Raw genomic sequence first — 18,327 nt, 5'->3', positions numbered from 1 at the left:
GTAAGATCTTCCCAACGATCGCTGCTGCGATCTCACTGTTTGACATCTCACCAGCGACCTGTAGGACCTGTACAACGATGTCACATGGGAGCTATTATGACGATTCAGTGTCTGAGTCGTCAACGAGGTCGTTGGTAAGGTGTCAAACACAGCGATGTGTGCTACCCAGCGGGACCTCAATGATCAAAAAAAGGTCCAGGCCATTCCGACACGACCAGCGATCTCACAGCAAGGGCCTGGTCGCTGCTACGTGTCACACATAGCGAGATCGCTACTGAGGTCGCTGTTGCGTCACAAAACTTGTGACTCAGCAGCGATCTCGCTAGCGATCTCGCTTAGTGAGACGGGGGCTTTAGGAAAAGTAATCAGATACATTGCAATCATGAGTTCACACAAAACACCGCTATAAAAACATACAATACAAAATTTGTGTGCCTCAGAACTTTTGACCACGACTGTTAAGTGCCGCTTCAGCTGAAACTTATGAAACCAAGCAGCATTATGTAAAAAAAACAAAACAACAAAAAAAAACACACAACACTTAACATCAGGTGCAGTCTCTTTACCCAATGCTGCATTTGTGAGTGCGGTAGGGGTTTTTGAAACACGCACCCCCAAGAACACTGAAGGTGTATATACCACATTTCCCAAAAGAAGATGACACAAAGTAGGCGTTTTTGCATCTTATGATGGGCAATGAACACGGCGTTTCGCTTTTTACATATACTTGGCTTTTTCATTTGACTTAAATTCTTGATAATTCTGAATATAAAGGGGAAAAGCGAAAAAAAAAAACACAACAAAAAGAAAAATTGTATTCTGTTCTCACCAAACTCTTGATTAGTATTTCCAGCTCCTTCTGTGCATCTTTCACAGACTCCTCTGTGCCCACAATGGTGATGAGCTGCTGGTCTTTATCTTCAGCGGTGGGGAAGATTATACGGGCACCAGTTTGGTCACGCACCTTGCGGATGTTTCCTCCTCCTTTACCAATTAAGAACTTGTGATATTCAGGTTTAGCTCGTAACTCGGCAGTAAAGCTTTTTGTTTGCTGGAACACAAACATTAAAACTATTACACTCTATAAAATATATTCTTAAAAAGTAAAAAAAAAAAAAAAAAAAAGTGACCGATGTAAGAAGTTTCAAAGCAGCCAATAACTCACTGCCAATCAGACATGAGATAAGATGCAGTGTAAAGAACAATCACTGTTTTCAGCCTCCTGAGACAGTGAAGTCTACAAACTAAATCAATATCGATCTTCTTGGGGCTTGTACTAATATAAATGTAAGTTATTACGAAGTGTCGGTGGATATTCCCCAATTGATATTGAACGGTGCTGATACACAAGTAATACAATTGATTGATTTTCATTCAACAGTCGACCTTACACAAATGAAGAATAGAAAGCAAGGACCTTTCACAGTATCCCCATTTTTTGGGGGGTGCACTGGAGGAGTACAAGAGGGGGCAGAGGATATATATATTTAGATTATATAATTTTTTTTTACATTTTTCTCCTAATCGTTCTTACATAAATACGTTTACCTTTTCTTCTGCCAGTTGAAGCAGCTGTTTTTTGGCCCGGTCTACATCCTGAGCTGGTCCTCGAATAGTAACTGTATCGCTTCCTGAGCCCTCACTGGGGAAGTGGATGTGCACGCCTCCGCACTCCTCCATAATTGATCGGATGAAGCGCCCCTTAGCGCCAATAAGCGAGTTGTGCAGTTTCGATGGAATGCTGACCTCCAGTTCAGTTATGTTAGCCTGTAACCACACGGACAAAGAATGGGAGTCAAAGAGCAGTGCACCTAATTCTAATAAAATTACCAAAAATGTTTTTTAAAAAATTAAAATTTAGAAGTGTAACGCATTGCGAACAACGCCTACCAGTTCTTTCTGAATGGCCAGAATTCTATCCCGTGCAGCCTCACAGTTGGGTTTCTTCCCAGTAATGATAATCATTTCGGAGTTACTGTTCTCAGCTGGGAGGTCAATTTTTGTGTTACATTCTTCACGGATCTAAATGGGGAAACCAACACTCAGTATAAGACAAAGGAGAAAAAAAAAAAAAAAAAGAGAAAAATGGAAGTCACAACTTACCTTTTTGATATTGGCACCTCCCTTTCCGATGATGTTTTTGTGAAACTGCTTAAAGATTGGTACAGAAATGGAATAACTGTTCTCCACCTGAAAAGTAAAAGTAATCATTAAAAAATAGAGTACTAAAAAACAGTAAGGAAAAAAAAAAAATAATAATAATCATCTGGCAAAGTCAAGAAAAAAAAAGTCACTATGCACACAGGACCAATCAAACTGGCAGACTGCAGAGAGTCCGGCATTCACTAGTCACACATCATGGTTTAATGGCCATATCAATTATTACTTTGTTTTACTACATACTTTCTAATATTTTTTATAGGCTCGTCTATGACTGCTTCCATTTTTTTTTTCTAGAAATATGGCTACTAAAAATAAAGGATGAACACAAAGCGAAAACAAACATTTAAAAGGAGCGTAAACCTGTGCGTACCATCTCTGTCACCATCTTATGCAGATACTTGGTGCACTTCTCCACCTCATTCTTGGGGCCACGCAACTGCACAATATCACTCTTTGTAGTTGGATCTGGGAAATTAATGATTACCTAAAAAAGGATGGAGAGATAACATTAGATTACTAGAAAAATGACAAACGTGTGAAGATGACATTGAGGTCTTAAAGCGCCTTACATCCGGGAACTTTTCACGAATCTCCCGGATTCTTTCACCTTTTTGTCCAATAATTGTGCGATGGAATTTCTGGTCAATTATCAAGTCTTTTGTGCGCTCGTTTTCCTAAATATGGAGAAACATAAAGAAAGTTAGGTTACTAGATGAGGCCTCTTCCTAAACTATAGAAGTGCATTCCTGCTGGACTCACCATCCGTGAAGCCAGCTCCAGCAGCTCCTTCTTCGCTTGCTGCACACCTTGGGGATCACCTTCAATTCGGATCTGACTGCTCTTCTCACTGTCCTGGGGAATGCGCACAGACACTTTGTACTGCTCCTTTATCCTATTAACTGAACAGGTTCACATTGTAAGTGCAATCCTGTAAAGGTTTCTATGCAATTTGCAAAACCATATTTGAGCAAAAGGTTAATATTTAAGATATAATGCTCATTTCATCTATTTATAAAAGCACGTTCTTTATTCTTATCAATTTTGTAACTATAATCCCAATGTAATTCAGGCAATATTATATTTAGTTTGTCTCTTCTATCTGGAAAATATGATAAACATTACATAATATATATATCCTCCTGTACCATTGTGACTTGCATTGAATAAGATTACTGTACTTGTTTTTACTATGTATACCCCTCCTCACATGTAAAGCGCCATGGAATAAATGGTGCTATAATAATATATAATTAAAAAACACAAATGTAGTCTAATTTCAATATTCTAATGGTGCCCTAGATTTTAGAGATCCATGACCTATCTGCCATTAATGCTGAATTAGCCAAGTTAAATTGTTGAGAATGTAGTATTATATCTATATCATGGCTGCTGTCCCCTGATGAAGCCCATCTAGGTGAAACATATAGGGCACATTATAACATTGAAATATACAAATATAAGACCGCATTTGTTTTTTAAATAATTTAGACTTATTGACATTAATTAAAATAAATAAAAGTAAAGTTTTAACCACAATTCCCAAGATAGGGTTTATTTACCCATTTGGGAAATTTGTTAGTAAAAATGTATAGATTCTTAGGCTTAATTCATTAAGACCAGCAATTTTCTCGCCAGCCTTGATTAGTGGGCACGACTGAGTCAGCCGTTCCGGATTCATTAAGAATTCTGGCAAAACTGTTTTGATGAATTGGGTCCTTAGTGCCTAAACAGACAATGCTTCTCTTTTCGCCTTTCCTGTAGCCTATATTCAGTGCATACGTACTGAGAATGTCAGTGACAATGTTGATTATTCATGCATTTAGAGCATGGTCACGACTGGCACCGCTAAGGCCATCTTTGCCGAAAATCAATTGTTCACCAACTTACTGTTTGTTCCACTTTTTCCAATGAGGTGCCTGTGGAATCGGTGGTCGATATTTATTTCTGCGAAATCCATTCGGGAGATCTAAAAAATAGTGGAAACATTGTGAGATCTGAATATTTCATGTCAATAGGTATTCAGAGGTAATCTTAACAGATAAATGACTGGCAAAATGATAACCTAAGCAAGCAGGGACATTTTGATCTTCAATTATCTAATAGGCAATTATGGTACTTTTCTGTGTACTAATGTTGTCACCAATGAAAACGTGCAGCCTCAAAAAGCATTCTCCAGGCCATGAGTCCAGCAAGGTCAGAGTATATTATGCACTCTACACCCTTCTCATTGAAAATTTGAAGTGACTTATTTAATTTATTTATTTTATTTTTTTTTAACTGCCATTGGCAACATCCAACACTTTTTAGCACTTTACATATAATTCCAAAAGGTTCAAAAGAAAAAATGAAAAAATAAAAACATCGGAAAACTGAAATTTGTTGTCACTAACAAGTCTTTACAGCAGGATCCACAAGAATGACATGAAAATAAAATGACAGAAAAAAAAAAAAAGAAAAATGATAAGGGTATGTGCACATAATAGCCAAGATCCATCAAAGCAATTCTGTCATAAACTGCTTTGAAAAAAAAAGTCACAACATTTTGATGCAACTCAAAGTTGTGCAAAAATTGTGCAACTCTTGTCGTTTTCATGCCAATTTCTCCCAGTTCCGCCAAAATGAATTGAACTGGGGACAAGGCATGGCAGGTGCATGACGCCACAGCTAGTCCAAGTTATAAGCTGTGGTGTTCCCCTACACCAGAAATCTTACTCTAGTCATAGACTGGAGTAAGATTCCTGGCATGGTATATGGAGGAGCACACCACACGTCAGACACTCTAGATTCATGAAGAGACGTGCACACCTCTTCATGAATCAGGAGCATCTTATGTCATCACGTCAGCTCATCAAGAATTGAGATAGAAAAAAAAAAATATTCATGGATTTGCTGCTTCTTAGACTATTTGTGTACCAGATCAAAGAAAAAACTGAAGTAAATTTTGACAGAAAGAAGAAAGACTGAAGCTCTTCTCCTCTTCTTGAGTAGCCTCATAAAACGTTACCTTGTAATGGGCATTAATATCACATTACTACTCTAGACTCTAACCCCAGTTGAAAGAACAGTTTGGATTTGTCATAAGATCCGGTCAGCGGTTCATGTGCTGTGACTCCCACCAATCAGTAGAAGTAAGGAGCTTTTGCGCTCTGCAGGAAAGTTATGAGCTCGCTGGTAACTTTTGTGATTTCTTTTATTTAATCACCGGTCTAGAAGACGATCAGCACGTACGAACAGATTATATGAGCACTAAACATCCATGTAATGAATGAATGCTATAAAAGCCATAGTACCACAGCTCTTGCTGAGACAAGCCCATTTCAGCTTCATACAAGCATTTTAATAGTGGATTTAAAAGTAATCCTGTAAATGGCATCACAAACAGAGTCGGCAGCACACAAACTAATAAAACTTCTTACCAGATCACTGACAAGGACTTCCATCTGCTGCTGGGCAACAGTAACATCTTCTGTAGGGCCTTCCAGAGAAATCTTGTCCTCCCCTTCTGTAAACTCGATGTGCACCTGTAAAGAGACCCTTGGCATGATCATCTCATCAATCAAACGTTTCCACGTGTCTAGGATGTCGGGGAGTATCAGAAGCAGAGGAGATGCCAGTTACTTGCCTTTGGTATCTGCTGTGTGATCTTTGCCAAATTTTGTCCTTTTTTGCCAATTATGAATCTATGCAGCCACGATGGCGCAGACACGGTGGCCACAGTGAAGCTGTTAGCCTGAGGAATCAGAGAAGCCATGTCAGTTCTTGGTTTTGCTCCCATTAGCGTTGACACAGCCATGCAGAGACCTCAGCTTACCTTTGCATACACTTCAGTCAGTGCCTGTCCCAGTTTCTCAGGCTCACCCCGCAGGATCACCGTCTCCGAGCTGCTATCGCTGGGAGGGATCTCCACAGACACGCCTGTGCGCTCCAGGATCTCCTGCAAGCTGTTGCCTTTAGGGCCAATTACATACTTGTGTTGGGATTTTCTCACTTCTACTGCAATATTGGTGGTTTTCTTTTTCTGCAAAGAACACAAAAAATTACTCAAAGAACATTAAAAAAAGGATTTCTACCTTTAAGCAATTGGTCCCCAATCTGATCCTAGTTTAAAAAAATAAATAAATTAAACAGATCGCAGTCACCCTCCTGGGTTCACAGCTGTCATATCATCACTTTTGGCTTCAGCAATGACGTCACATATCACCTCTGCAGCTAATCACTGAGCTCATTGGCTCTCAAGCCACTGAGCTCAGTGATTAGCTGCAGCGGTGATGTGTGCCGTCAAGATTATGTCACCACTGCAGCCAAAAGAGAAAAGAGCACCAGCTCTGAATTCAGGGAGAACGAGTACTATCCTTATCTTTCTAGTATTTAATGGTTTGGAGAAAACTTTTTCAAAAGCTGAAAACCCCTTTAAAACACTGATCAGTTAGTAGCCCAATGTGCCCATCTAACATGCACACAGTGGAATAGACCAAGAATTACTGTACCAGTTCAGTGCCCTCGGGCTAATACTATAGAAGGCATGACAGTCACATATACATTAGGAAAACCAACTTTGGGAAGAATGACTAGCCATACTGAGGCGCTAACAGCAGGAGTAACCACCTTCACTCAGGAAGAAATGTGAGATACCACGAGAAGCTCATTGGTAAAAGCCATGAAGTCAGGTTCAGCCTCACCTTTTCTTCATAAATTTGCCGGATTCTGGCCACTGCCTGCGCCAGCTGATCTTTTTCGCCCATGCAAATAATTTCCGTTTTGTTGATACTCGGAGGAGGGATGTTTATTCTTGTTCCGGTTTCGTGCATGATGTCATTTACAGTTTTGTTGTACGGTCCAGCAATGAAAGGGTGGTAGGCCTTGTCAACTTCCAAACGTTCCACTGCTCGTTTATCCTGACATACAAGACATAAGAGAGTGAGTAAAAGAGAAGAGAACCCAGAACCAACCAAAAGAACACCATCTATGTATCTCCGATAGCGGTCCCTCACCTGCTCGGCCGAGATGAGCAGAATCTCATGCCGTGCTTTTTCAATGCCCTCTTTGGTGCCAGTGATCTTTATCTGGTTACTGGCATCATCGGGCCGGGGGACTTGAATCTTGGTAGCGGTTTTCAATTCCAAGTCCTGCAGCTTATCTCCACTTTTACCAATCACGAAACGGTGGTGTTCCTTGGGGATAGCAATGGAAGCAGATGCCTGAAGTAAAAAAAAAAACAAAAAAAAAAACAAACAAAGGATTATAAAGACTTGGACTATGTTCACATTTGTTTTTAAGCTTGTTCAATTGATCAGAATCTGCATTGAAATCCATTAAAAACAGTTTAAAGTACCCCTTGAATAAACTTCCTTTTCATATCAAAAGACAAACATGCAAACTGTGCACATATTGCAGTTTTATTCCACTTCGAGTTTCATATATGCGCTTAAAGAGTAACAGTCATTTTAATTTTTTTATCCATAGATTAATACAGTAAAAGTTTTTTATTTTGTATCTTACTTGAAGTAATCTGCTTCTTTCTCCTCCTGGATGGACTATAAATTCTCAAAATTCAGAATTAAAGGGTAAAATCTGGCTTCAGTGAATACAGAATTTCCCATTATGGAGATGACTGACGAAGCAAATTTTAAAAAAAAAAAACTATGGAGAACTAACTTGAGTTTGAGAACCTGCAGCAAAATGTCTTTCTGCCTCTGGCCCCTCTACATGGAATTTCAAAAGCAGCAACTGCAATTCTGTCTCTTAGTGTTGGGAAAATCTGTATTCATGGAAGACAGGTTTTACCCATAAATTGAGAATGATCAGTCCAGGAAGAAAATGAAGCAGATTTCTTTGATAACATGTATTACAAAGTTGATTACTTTCAGGTGTACAATTGATTTATGAATTAAGAAATAAAACGACAGTAGCTCTTTAAGTGTCCATAGGAGGCTCCATTGCAAGATCTGCCATTTTTAACCAGATTTATAAAAAAAAACAAAAAACCTAGCGGCATTCTGCACTATTTTTCTTGTTAAAATCAAGGACCACAAACCCCTAATTAATTCCCATTTTGTGGAGTAAAGTCCAATTCACTGTGTCCTAGGTGTGGGAAGGATGACGCCCATTTAATGTCATATGCTATGGGAATCCACAAGAATTGGAGTATTTTGGAAAGAGGCGATATAGCTGATAGAACGGGTCTACCATATAAAACTTTGGTTAGAGCCAAGAGCCCGTGTTTTGGGTATACTAGAACAGAAAATGGACCCAGAGTCATAGGCATGATTTCTATTTTACTTCAAGCTTGCAAATTACTTGCCTTACGCTGGGTAGATTCCAGTCCCCGTACTACTGCAGAATATATGTTATATAAATAATATAATAAGGAGTTGGAAAGGCAATGTATCAAAAAAGAAATGCACTATACAAACTTGAAAATATTTGGGAAAAATGGTTGGATACTCTGAGGTTGCCCTCTAATATTTAAAAAGACAATAGATGATGCAGATGTTTTCAGAGTTTTTTTTTAATGAATCTAAATGAATATTGACAGGACTTGCATTTGCCTTTTGAATAACAGGATTTTTTGGTTGCTTACCGTAAAATCTGTTTCTTGGAGCCTCCATTGGGGGACACAGGAACCATGGGTGTATGCTGCTGCCACTAGGAGGCTGACACTATGCAAATAAAAAAGTTAGCTCCTCCTCTGCAGTGTACACCCCACCGACTGGCATTATAATCTTCAGTTAGTGAGAAAGCAGTAGGTGATAAATAACAAGGTTGAAAACCATAACCACAAACTTGAGAACTGTAAACGTGAAAACAGTCATAGAACATAAAACAGAAACTGAGAAACATTGGGAGGGTGCTGTGTCCCCCAATGGAGGCTCCAAGAAACAGATTTTACGGTAAGCAACCAAAAATCCGGTTTTCTTTATCGCCTCTCATTGGGGGACACAGGAACCATGGGACGTCCCAAAGCAGTCCCAAGGGCGGGAAGAAACAGACTTCCATCAGGCAAGAGGACTCACCACTGCCGCCTGCAAGATCCTTCTGCCTAGGCTGGTGTCCGCCGAAGCATAGGTATGGAGCTTGTAAAATTTGGCGAACGTGTGGATGGAAGACCAGGTTGCCGCTTTGCAAAGCTGTAGGGCGGAAGCCGTGTGGTGTACCGCCCAGGAGGTGCCGACTGCCCGGGTAGAGTGAGCCTTGATCCCAGGAGGGGGAACTCTGTTCTTGACCCGGTAAGCCTCCAGAATTGCCGTTCTGATCCAGCGAGCAATAGTCGCCTTAGAAGCCGGTTGGCCTCTGCGCGAGCCATCAGGAATGACGAAAAGACAATCCGTCTTCCGGAAAGTGGACGTTCTATCCAGGTAGATCTTCACTGCCCTGACGAGGTCCAGCTTGTTCAACGATCACTCCAGAGGATGAGTCGGAGCTGGACAAAAGGAAGGTAGAACGATGTCCTCGTTGAGGTGGAAGGTGGAAACCACCTTAGGAAGAAAAGAAGGCGGAGGCCTGAGGACCACCTTGTCCTGGTGGATGACCAAGAACGGAGGACGGCAAGACAGGGCCGCCAACTCGGAAACGCGGCGGATAGACGTGATGGCCACAAGAAAGGCCACCTTCCAAAATAGAACTGACAGGGGGACCTCCCTGAGAGGCTCAAAGGGGGAACCCTCAGAACGTCCAGTACCAGGTTTAAATCCCATGAATCCACAGGGGCCCTGTACAGAGGGACAGCGTGGGCTACTCCTTGAAGGAAGGTCTTAACCTGTGGTCGGGAAGCTAAAGTCTTCTGAAAAAGGATGGAAAGCGCAGAGACCTGGCCCTTCAGGGAACTAGGAGCTAGGCCCAAATCCAGTCCTGCCTGAAGGAAAGCCAAAATGGAAAGCAGGGAAAAGGACATAGATGAAACACAGTTGGACTCGCACCAACGGAAGTAAGCCTTCCAGGTTCGATAGTAGATCCTGGAAGACGAAAGCTTCCGAGCCTGAATCATGGTGCGAATCACCCGGTCCGAAAGGCCAGACGCTCTTAGAACTGCGGTCTCAACAGCCACGCCGTTAAACTGAGCGACCGAGAATTCGGGTGGCAGATCGGACCCGAGACAGCAGATCGGGCCTGCCTGGAAGGCGCCAGGGAGCGTCCGGTCCGCGAGAAGATTGACTAGCTCCGCGAACCAAGCTCTCCTGGGTCAATCCGGGGCGATCAGATTGACTGGCACCCCTTCCGCTTTGATCTTTTTCAACAGTTTGGGAAGTAATTGAAGGGGTGGGAACAGGTAGGGCAGCACGAACTGTGACCAAGGAATGGCCAGAGCGTCGACGCCCACTGCAAGAGGATCGCGAGACCTGGAGACGAACTGTGGAACCTTCCAGTTCATTCGAGACGCCGTGAGGTCCACGTCCGGAGTCCCCCATCGAAGACAAATCTGATGGAAGACCTCAGGATGCAAGGACCATTCCTCTGCCGCGAGACCCTCGCTGCTGAGGAAGTCGGCGGCCCAATTGTCCACGCCGGGGATATGCACCGCAGATATCACTGGAACCGTTGCCTCGGCCCAGAGGAGGATCTTGGATACCTCGGCCAAGGAGCTCCGAGTCCCCCCTCGATGGTTGACATATGCCACCGCCGTGGCATTGTCCGTCTGGATTCGGATTGGAAGGCCCCTGAGAATCCCTTCCCAGTGACGAAGGGACAGAAAAATGGCCCGGATCTCGAGGACATTGATCGGCAAGGTTGACTCCTGCGCCGACCAGCGGCCCTGTACAGTCAGGTGGCGAAACACCGCACCCCAGCCGAGCAGGCTGGCATCTGTCGTCACCACTTGCCAGTGGACTGGAAGGAAGGACCTGCCCTGGGAGACGAGAGGCGACGTGAGCCACCAGTTGAGAGACCGTTTGACCCGGGGAGAGAGTCGGATCGGGCGGTCCAGGGAGAAGACAGACCTGTTCCACTGAGACAGGATGGCTTGCTGAAGAGGTCGCGAGTGAAATTGGGGGAAGGGAATCGCTTCCAATGTTGCTACCATCCTCCCCAAAACCTTCCATGGCCGAACGGAAGGAGGGAGACCGAGGGCCCTGGAGCACGCGTATGTCCCGACGAAGAATGGATCTCTTGTCTTCGGGAAGAAAGACCTTGGTCTGACGAGTGTCGAAGAGCATGCCCAGAAAGATGATGCGCTGAGAAGGAATAAGGCAGGACTTCTTCCGGTTGACCAGCCACCCGAAACGGGCTAGGGTGTCGAGAACGATGGACAGGCTTTCGTGGGCCTGAGAAAAGGACGGAGCCTTGATGAGGATGTCGTCGAGGTATGGAAACAGAACCAGGCCTCTGACCCTCAAGATGGCCATCAGCGCCGCCAGAGTGAAAACTCTTGGGGCGGTTGCAAGACCGAACGGCAGGGCGACGAACTGAAAGTGTTCCTGAAGCACTGCAAAGTGCAGATACCGGTGATGTCCCAGGAATATTGGAACATGGGAGGTAGGCGTCCTGAATATCTATGGAACACAAATTCCTGAGCCTCCATGGAAGCAATTACTGAACGAAGGGATTCCATCCTGAAGTGCTTCAGACGAACTCTCTTGTTCAGCAATTTGAGATCCAGAATGGGACGCACCCTGCCGTCTTTTTTCGGTACCACAAAAAGGTTTGAATAGAAACCTGTGAACCGTTCTTTTTCTGGGACGGGAACAATTACCCCGGCTTTGAGGAGAGAAGTGATGGCTGCGAAGAAACCCGGAACTAGAGCGGGATTCTCTTGGAGGTCGGGATTCGAAAAAACTATCCCAGGGTCGTGAAACGAACTCTATCTTGTATCCCGAGGATACAACTTCCCTGACCCATGCGTCCTCTCCTGAGAAGATCCAGACGTCCCTGAAGAGGAGGAGACGGCCGCCCAGCCTGGGAGGTGGGCTGACGACTAGCCGCGAGTCATGCCGAGGTGGTTCTTCCAGTCCTGGACCTGGAGGATCTACCCTGGGAGTAGCGAGGACGCCAGGAAGGAGTGGGCCTAAAGGATACCGTCTTCTTCTCTTGACGTGCCTGTGGCCTCTGTTGCTGCTGGGAGAAGGAATTTGATGCCGCGAAGCGACGAAAAGGCCGAAAAGACAGAAATTGACGTCTAGGAGGGCGACAAGGCTAGGCCTGGGGAAGAAGGGAACTTGTGCCCCCTGTAGCGTCCTTAATGATTTGGTCCAGCTTAGAACCAAAGAGACGAGACCCCTGAAAAGGCAGGCTGGTAAGGGACTTTTTAGAAGACAAATCCGCCTGCCAGGCCTTAAGCCAAACGGTCCGGCGGATGGCAACCGCGTTGCTGGACGCCTGAGCCGCACAAGACGCGGCGTCCAGGGAGGCGGAGACCAGATATTCACCCGCTTGAGAAATCTGGTTGGCAAGTTCCGCCAGCTGTCCGGATGGAACCCCGTCCAGAATGCCCCGACGGAGTTGTTTGGCCCATTTGGATATGGATTTTGAAACCCAAGTGGAAGCAAAGGCTGGGCAAAGACTAGCTGAGGCCGCTTCAAAGACTGACTTCGCAAAAGATTCTATGACTATCGTTAGAACCCTTCAGAGATGCTCCGCCGGACAGTGGGAGGACCGTGTTGGTGGACAGTCTGGAAACTGGAGGGTCCACCGAAGGAGAAGCAGTCCAATTAGCGGTGAGCTCCGGAGAAAAGGGATATAAAACGCCAAGTCGCTTTCCTCTCTGAAAGCGTCTGGTCGGGTTCTCGCTTTCTCTGGTCATAATCTCCTTGAATTCCGGGTGAGGAGAGAAAAACTTGGAAGGTGGTTTAGCCAGTCTGCGGGTTCCGTAGAGGACTCCTGATGACAGGTTAGATTTATCGCTCCAATGAGATTCTGAACCATATCCCTCATGGTAGCGATTTGGTTCGAATCAAGCTCCGAAACATCCTCCGAATGCGCATCAGAGAACGCCTCGCCTGACTCAGGAGAGGAGGATCGGGAGGACGCCAACCGCATAGGAGGACCGAGTGGCGAGATGGAGCGAGAAGAGGACTCAGACCGATGTTCCTGTCTGGACCTTTTGCGGCTAATCAAGGAAGGCTCGGGCGGAGGCTCCTGCGACCCGCTGGCTACTGCGGGGATCTGCAGAGGTAATCGGTCCAGCACGGACACCAGGGTTTGAGACACCTGTGTTAGATCGGCCACCGATTGTGACAGAGAGGAAGCCCAGCCTGGGATGGGGGTATCACTCTCGGACGGATCGGCCGGGGGATCCTGGGCGGTGGGAACAATCGGGTTGCTGCAGGCCTGACAGAGCGGAGAGGACTGACCTGAGGAAGTTTGCTGTTACAGGACCAACATGCAAAGTACTTGACTAAGGCAGAAGAGGAAGAAGAAGGAGGACGAGAGCGGCCCCCTTTAGAGTTAGACATATTGAAGAGGTCCCTGAAGAAAATGCCAGCGGGTTAGGGGACAGTGGGGCAGAGGGGGGTGTCAGTCTGCAGTGCAGAGCTACTCACGGCAGACGAGAAAACGGGACCGGACTTCTAAGCACGCTTGTGTCCTAGGCTCTTGGTTCTGGAGAGGGATCTATGAGGATACGGGGTGGCAGTATACGCCGTACTCATAGTCCATAATGTGGGATTACAGGTGTGACTGTTCACCCTGTATCACTCCGGAAAAACTTGAAAAGAAACGACGCACATTGAGGTAGATAAGGGTCTAATGAAAGACCCGTGTCCACCTCCTACTGACACTAAGCTAAACTGAAGAGTATAATGCCAGTCGGTGGGGTGTACACTGCAGAGGAAGAGCTAACTTTTTTATTTGCATAGTGTCAGCCTCCTAGTGGCAGCAGCATACACCCATGGTTCCTGTGTCCCCCAATGAGAGGCGATCGAGAAACACATATGGATATTGTGCAGTATGGATAGTACATTATGTATTACTGTATTTCTTTAGAGTGTTTGTGTTTTGTTACGTTTTGGAAAATGGAAAAATGTAAAGAATAGTTTTTCTATAAAAAAAATTATCCAATTAAAAAAAAAATAAAATAAATGAATGGTGGATCACATTAAGGCCACGTTCACACTTTGCGGCGTCCCTCTGCGGGTTCTCCAGCAGTGGAATTGATAAATCTGCAGGGCAAAACCGCTGCGGAAATCCCTGCAGATTTATCGCGGTTTGTTTTGCGATTTCCGCTGCGGGATTACTCCTATACTATTGATGCTGCATATGCAGCAATATGCAGCATCAATAGTAATGTTAAAAATAATAAAAATTGGTTATACTCACCCTCCGATGTCCGGATCTCCTGGGCGCTGCACGCGGCGCTCCGGTTCCAAAGATGCTGTGCCAAGAAGGACCTTCGTGACGTCACGGTCATGTGACCCCGGGCGTCATCACGGTCATGTGACCGCGACGTCACCGCAGGTCCTGTTCGCACAGCAACTCTGATCGGCCAGCCGCGTGCAGTGCTGAGAGGTGAGTATAACATGATTTCTTATTTTTATTCTTTTTTTTACCCCAAATATGGTTCCCAGGGCCTGGAGGAGAGTCTCCTCTCCTCCACCCCGGGTACCACCCGCACATTAACCGCTTACTTCCCGCAACGTGGACACAGCCCCATACGGGAAGTAAGCGGTTCAATGCATTCCTATGGGTGCAGAATTGTAGCGATTCTGCACAAAGAAGTGACATGCTGCGGGTTTTAAACCGCTGCGTTTCTGCGCGGTTTTTCCCACAGCATGTGCACAGCGGTTTGCGGTTTCCATAGGGTTTTCATGTAAACGCTATGGAAACTGCTGCGGATCCGCAGCATCAAAATCGCAGCGGTTCCGTGGTAAAAACCGCAAAGTGTGAACATGGCCTAAAGGGAACCTGTCACCCCAAAAATCGAAGGTGAGATAAGCCCACCGGCATCAGGGGCTTATCTACAGCATTCTGGAATGCTGTAGATAAGCCCCTGATGTATCCTGAAAGATGAGAAAAAGAGGTTAGATTATACTCACCTGGGGGGGCGGTCCCGGTCCAATGGGCGTCACGGTCCGGTCCGGGCCTCCCATCTTCTTACGATGACGTCCTCTTCTTGTCTTCATGCTGCGGCTCCGGCGCAGGTGTACTTTGTCTGTCCTGTTGAGGGCAGAGCAAAGTACTGCAGTGCGCAGGTGCCGGGCCTCTCTGACCTTTCCTGGCGCCTGCGCAATGCAGTACGTTTATCTGCCCTCAACAGGGTAGACAAAGTACGCCTGCGCCGGAGCCGCAGCATGAAGACAAGAAGAGGACGTCATCGTAAGAAGATGGGAGGCCCCGGACCGGACAGCGACGCCCATCGGACCGGACCGCAGCGGGACCGCCCCCCCAAGTGAGTATAATCTAACCTGTGTTTCTCATCTTTCAGGATACATCGGGGGCTTATCTACAGCATTACAGAATGCTGTAGATAAGCCCCTGATGCCGGTGGGCTTATTAGCTTATCTTCGATTTTGGGGGTGACAGGTTCCCTTTAAAAGACAATGAGGTCTTTATGGCGCTGTTTGAGCCCCTCATGGTATAGATCAGTTTCTTCCATTCATTGATTCCTATAACAGAAAAATGAATCTGCGAATGCAAACTATCATAAAGCCAGTCCAAGGAGGCCAGACATAGTATTAAGAGTGTCTTATCTTGTATGTACATAGCAAGTTCAGCAGTTTATTACAGCAGGGCTGGGTCTTTTGCAATGTGAAGCAAATAGATGACGTATTATTACACAGTGTGAAAGAATAGATGGCGATCTGCTCGGTTTTACATTGCTATTCATGTAGCCTAACATACTCCAGAATTATGGCGTTATATACTACATTCAAATATGTAAAAGGGTTTATTTTAGGTCTAATTTTAATCTAAAATGCACGATGAAATTGAACAATATCCCCTTAAATCACACATGACAACTAGAGTTGAGTGAATTTCTTCGGGTACCCGCTTATTCGGTAAGCTATAGCGCTTACCGAATAAGCTGCAGAGGGAACTTGGATACATGGAGCGTGCCGCCTTATCAGTGCCGCAACTGCATGTGTGGTGGCTGTATAACTGTCACAGCGCATGTATGGAGAGCCTGTCTGTTGGGCTGTCCATGCATTTGCTGTGACAGTGACACAGCCGCGACACTTGGAGCTGCGGCACCAATCAGCCGGCACGCTCCATGTATCCGGGTTCCCTCTGCAGCTTATAAGTAGGGACCCGAAGAAATTCGCTCAACTCTAGTGACAACTCACCGATCATGCATAAGTGTGCACAATTAAGAACCTAGCTTTAAAGAGGCTGCATTGATTATACAGAGTGTGAGCTCGGTTATTGGAATTTCCAACCTCAAGTAAATGAGACGAGCAATTCAGATAGGAGCTGCGTGTGATCTGCCGCACTAGAATCTTCATAACAAGAGCTCCCATCCTTCACTACGCAACACGTGGGAATCAGCTCTCTTGACATTAGCCACTGGCAGTAAAATCTGTTGATATACACACACATTCGTGTGCCCCAGAAGCTCTGGCAAATTAATCTTTAGAGGGTTCCAATTGCATCAGGTTCAGAAATACTTCTCACTCCCAACGACAGTTTTCCCTTAGAGGCTGCACATCCCCTCCCCTCAGAGGGCTACAAATGAGGCTGTGTCACATGAAATTCACCTTACCTGGGTCTGCAGTCGTGTTACTATCTCTTTTCTTGCTTTCATTACAGAATCCAGCTTTCCCGAAACCATGATAGACAAGCCTTGATCTTTGGCCAAGGAAAGTTCCAGTTGAGCTCCAGTCTTCTGCATGATGTCCAAGCAAATCTTGGCCTGCTCACCCTCCCCAAACTGAGCCATGTCCTTGTATCTACGCTCTTCCAGAGGGACATGGAACACCTAGATGAAAACATCAATTACTGGAGCACAAGAATTCTCTTAAAGGGAATCTATCAGCAGGATTTTGCTATGCAATTGGAGGACAGCATAATGTAGCAGCCGAGACACAGAATTCAGCGATGTGTCACTTATTAGGCTGTGTGCCGTTATTTCCATACAACAAAGGTTTTATCACTATGATATTCTCACTGCCTGGATCACAATGAACATAAGCCTTGGACCAGCCATGTCTCCATCTCTGATAATTCAATGTCAATAGACCATGTACACAGAGAGCCTGATGTGGGCTGGATTAGCTTTCGGAGCTCTGCTACATCTAAAAACTCTGTCACAACTGCTGCACACAGTAAACTAAAAGATACATCGCTGGAATCAGGGTCTCTTTTCCAACATTATGCTTTTCTCAGATGAGTTAGCAAACACCTACTGATAGATTCCTCTTAAGAACACTAGGTCTGCTTAAACACAAGATTAACAGGTCTAAAATATTCAGACCATAAAATTCCAATAATCTACAGAAATAATCAACAAACCTGAGTGATAACGGAAGACTTGATAGGCCGAATTTTGCTCCATGCACCTGCAGGCTCAGAAGGGGTTTCACTGCCAACAGCCTTTTCCGGGAGGGGTGGGAATGCATCTTTGTAAGTGGGGGGATCATTTTCCTCCTCAGATCCAATGGCTGCCACTTTATGGAAAGTCACAAATGCTTAAGGGGCAACTAAACCTTTTTTCATTTAATGATCGGCCTTTGAAAAGTTATGAATCTTTGTAATATACTCCATTAGCTATTTCAGCTTCCTTTTTTCATAAACACTGTGCTGAAACTGCTGCTGGTTCATGCACTTTTAGAAACTCAGTATGGGCACTAAAGCAGCAGTTCAAAGCAAAGCGTATTTACGAACATTCTCATTCTTCATGGGGGAGGGGAGCAGAGAAGCCGACAAAGTGAGAGAGTTTGTAAATATGGTTGGAGAACGGATCCTGGCTGGAGCTGCAGTTCAAAGCATAGTCTAAAAGAGCCATGAACTGGGCAGTTAAAACAGAACTTTCAGCATGGTGATAGAGAGAAGGAAGCAAAATAAGATAATGGAGTATATTACAAAGATTCAGAACTTTGTAATGGCTGATCAATAATTAAATATTTAGTTACAATTCAAAGAAGACAGATCTCACAATACAAACTGAACGTCAACATTTCTGTAAAATACTCTAAAGGTACCTTCACACGAAACGACATTATAACGATATCGCTAGCAATCCGTGACGTTGCAGCGTCCTCGCTAGCGATATCGTTTCGTTTGACACGCAGCAGCGATCAG

At 45.0% G+C, this 18,327-nt stretch overlaps 1 protein-coding gene across 1 annotated transcript in view; it reads right to left on the bottom strand.

Moving 5' to 3' along the window:
* The window catches only part of HDLBP (high density lipoprotein binding protein), a 60,515-nt gene that overhangs the window by 14,182 nt on the left and 28,006 nt on the right, over positions 1-18,327 (bottom strand). The window contains exons 4-18 of the mRNA XM_077291012.1: positions 17,539-17,693; positions 16,790-17,005; positions 7,155-7,361; positions 6,843-7,058; positions 5,975-6,181; positions 5,786-5,893; positions 5,580-5,684; positions 4,051-4,129; positions 2,923-3,062; positions 2,733-2,837; positions 2,534-2,647; positions 2,104-2,190; positions 1,891-2,022; positions 1,549-1,767; positions 830-1,051 (exon numbers count right to left, since the gene is read on the bottom strand). Of these exons, the coding sequence (XP_077147127.1) occupies positions 830-1,051; positions 1,549-1,767; positions 1,891-2,022; positions 2,104-2,190; positions 2,534-2,647; positions 2,733-2,837; positions 2,923-3,062; positions 4,051-4,129; positions 5,580-5,684; positions 5,786-5,893; positions 5,975-6,181; positions 6,843-7,058; positions 7,155-7,361; positions 16,790-17,005; positions 17,539-17,693 (2,312 nt within the window). The remainder of the gene's footprint in view (positions 1-829; positions 1,052-1,548; positions 1,768-1,890; positions 2,023-2,103; positions 2,191-2,533; positions 2,648-2,732; positions 2,838-2,922; positions 3,063-4,050; positions 4,130-5,579; positions 5,685-5,785; positions 5,894-5,974; positions 6,182-6,842; positions 7,059-7,154; positions 7,362-16,789; positions 17,006-17,538; positions 17,694-18,327) is intronic.

Source organism: Ranitomeya variabilis, chromosome 2 (genome assembly GCF_051348905.1).
Source record: "Ranitomeya variabilis isolate aRanVar5 chromosome 2, aRanVar5.hap1, whole genome shotgun sequence".
In the NCBI taxonomy this organism is placed as follows: domain Eukaryota; kingdom Metazoa; phylum Chordata; class Amphibia; order Anura; family Dendrobatidae; genus Ranitomeya; species Ranitomeya variabilis.
The sequence above is the reverse complement of the archived record's forward strand: the minus strand, read 5'-3'. Positions and strand labels throughout refer to the sequence as shown.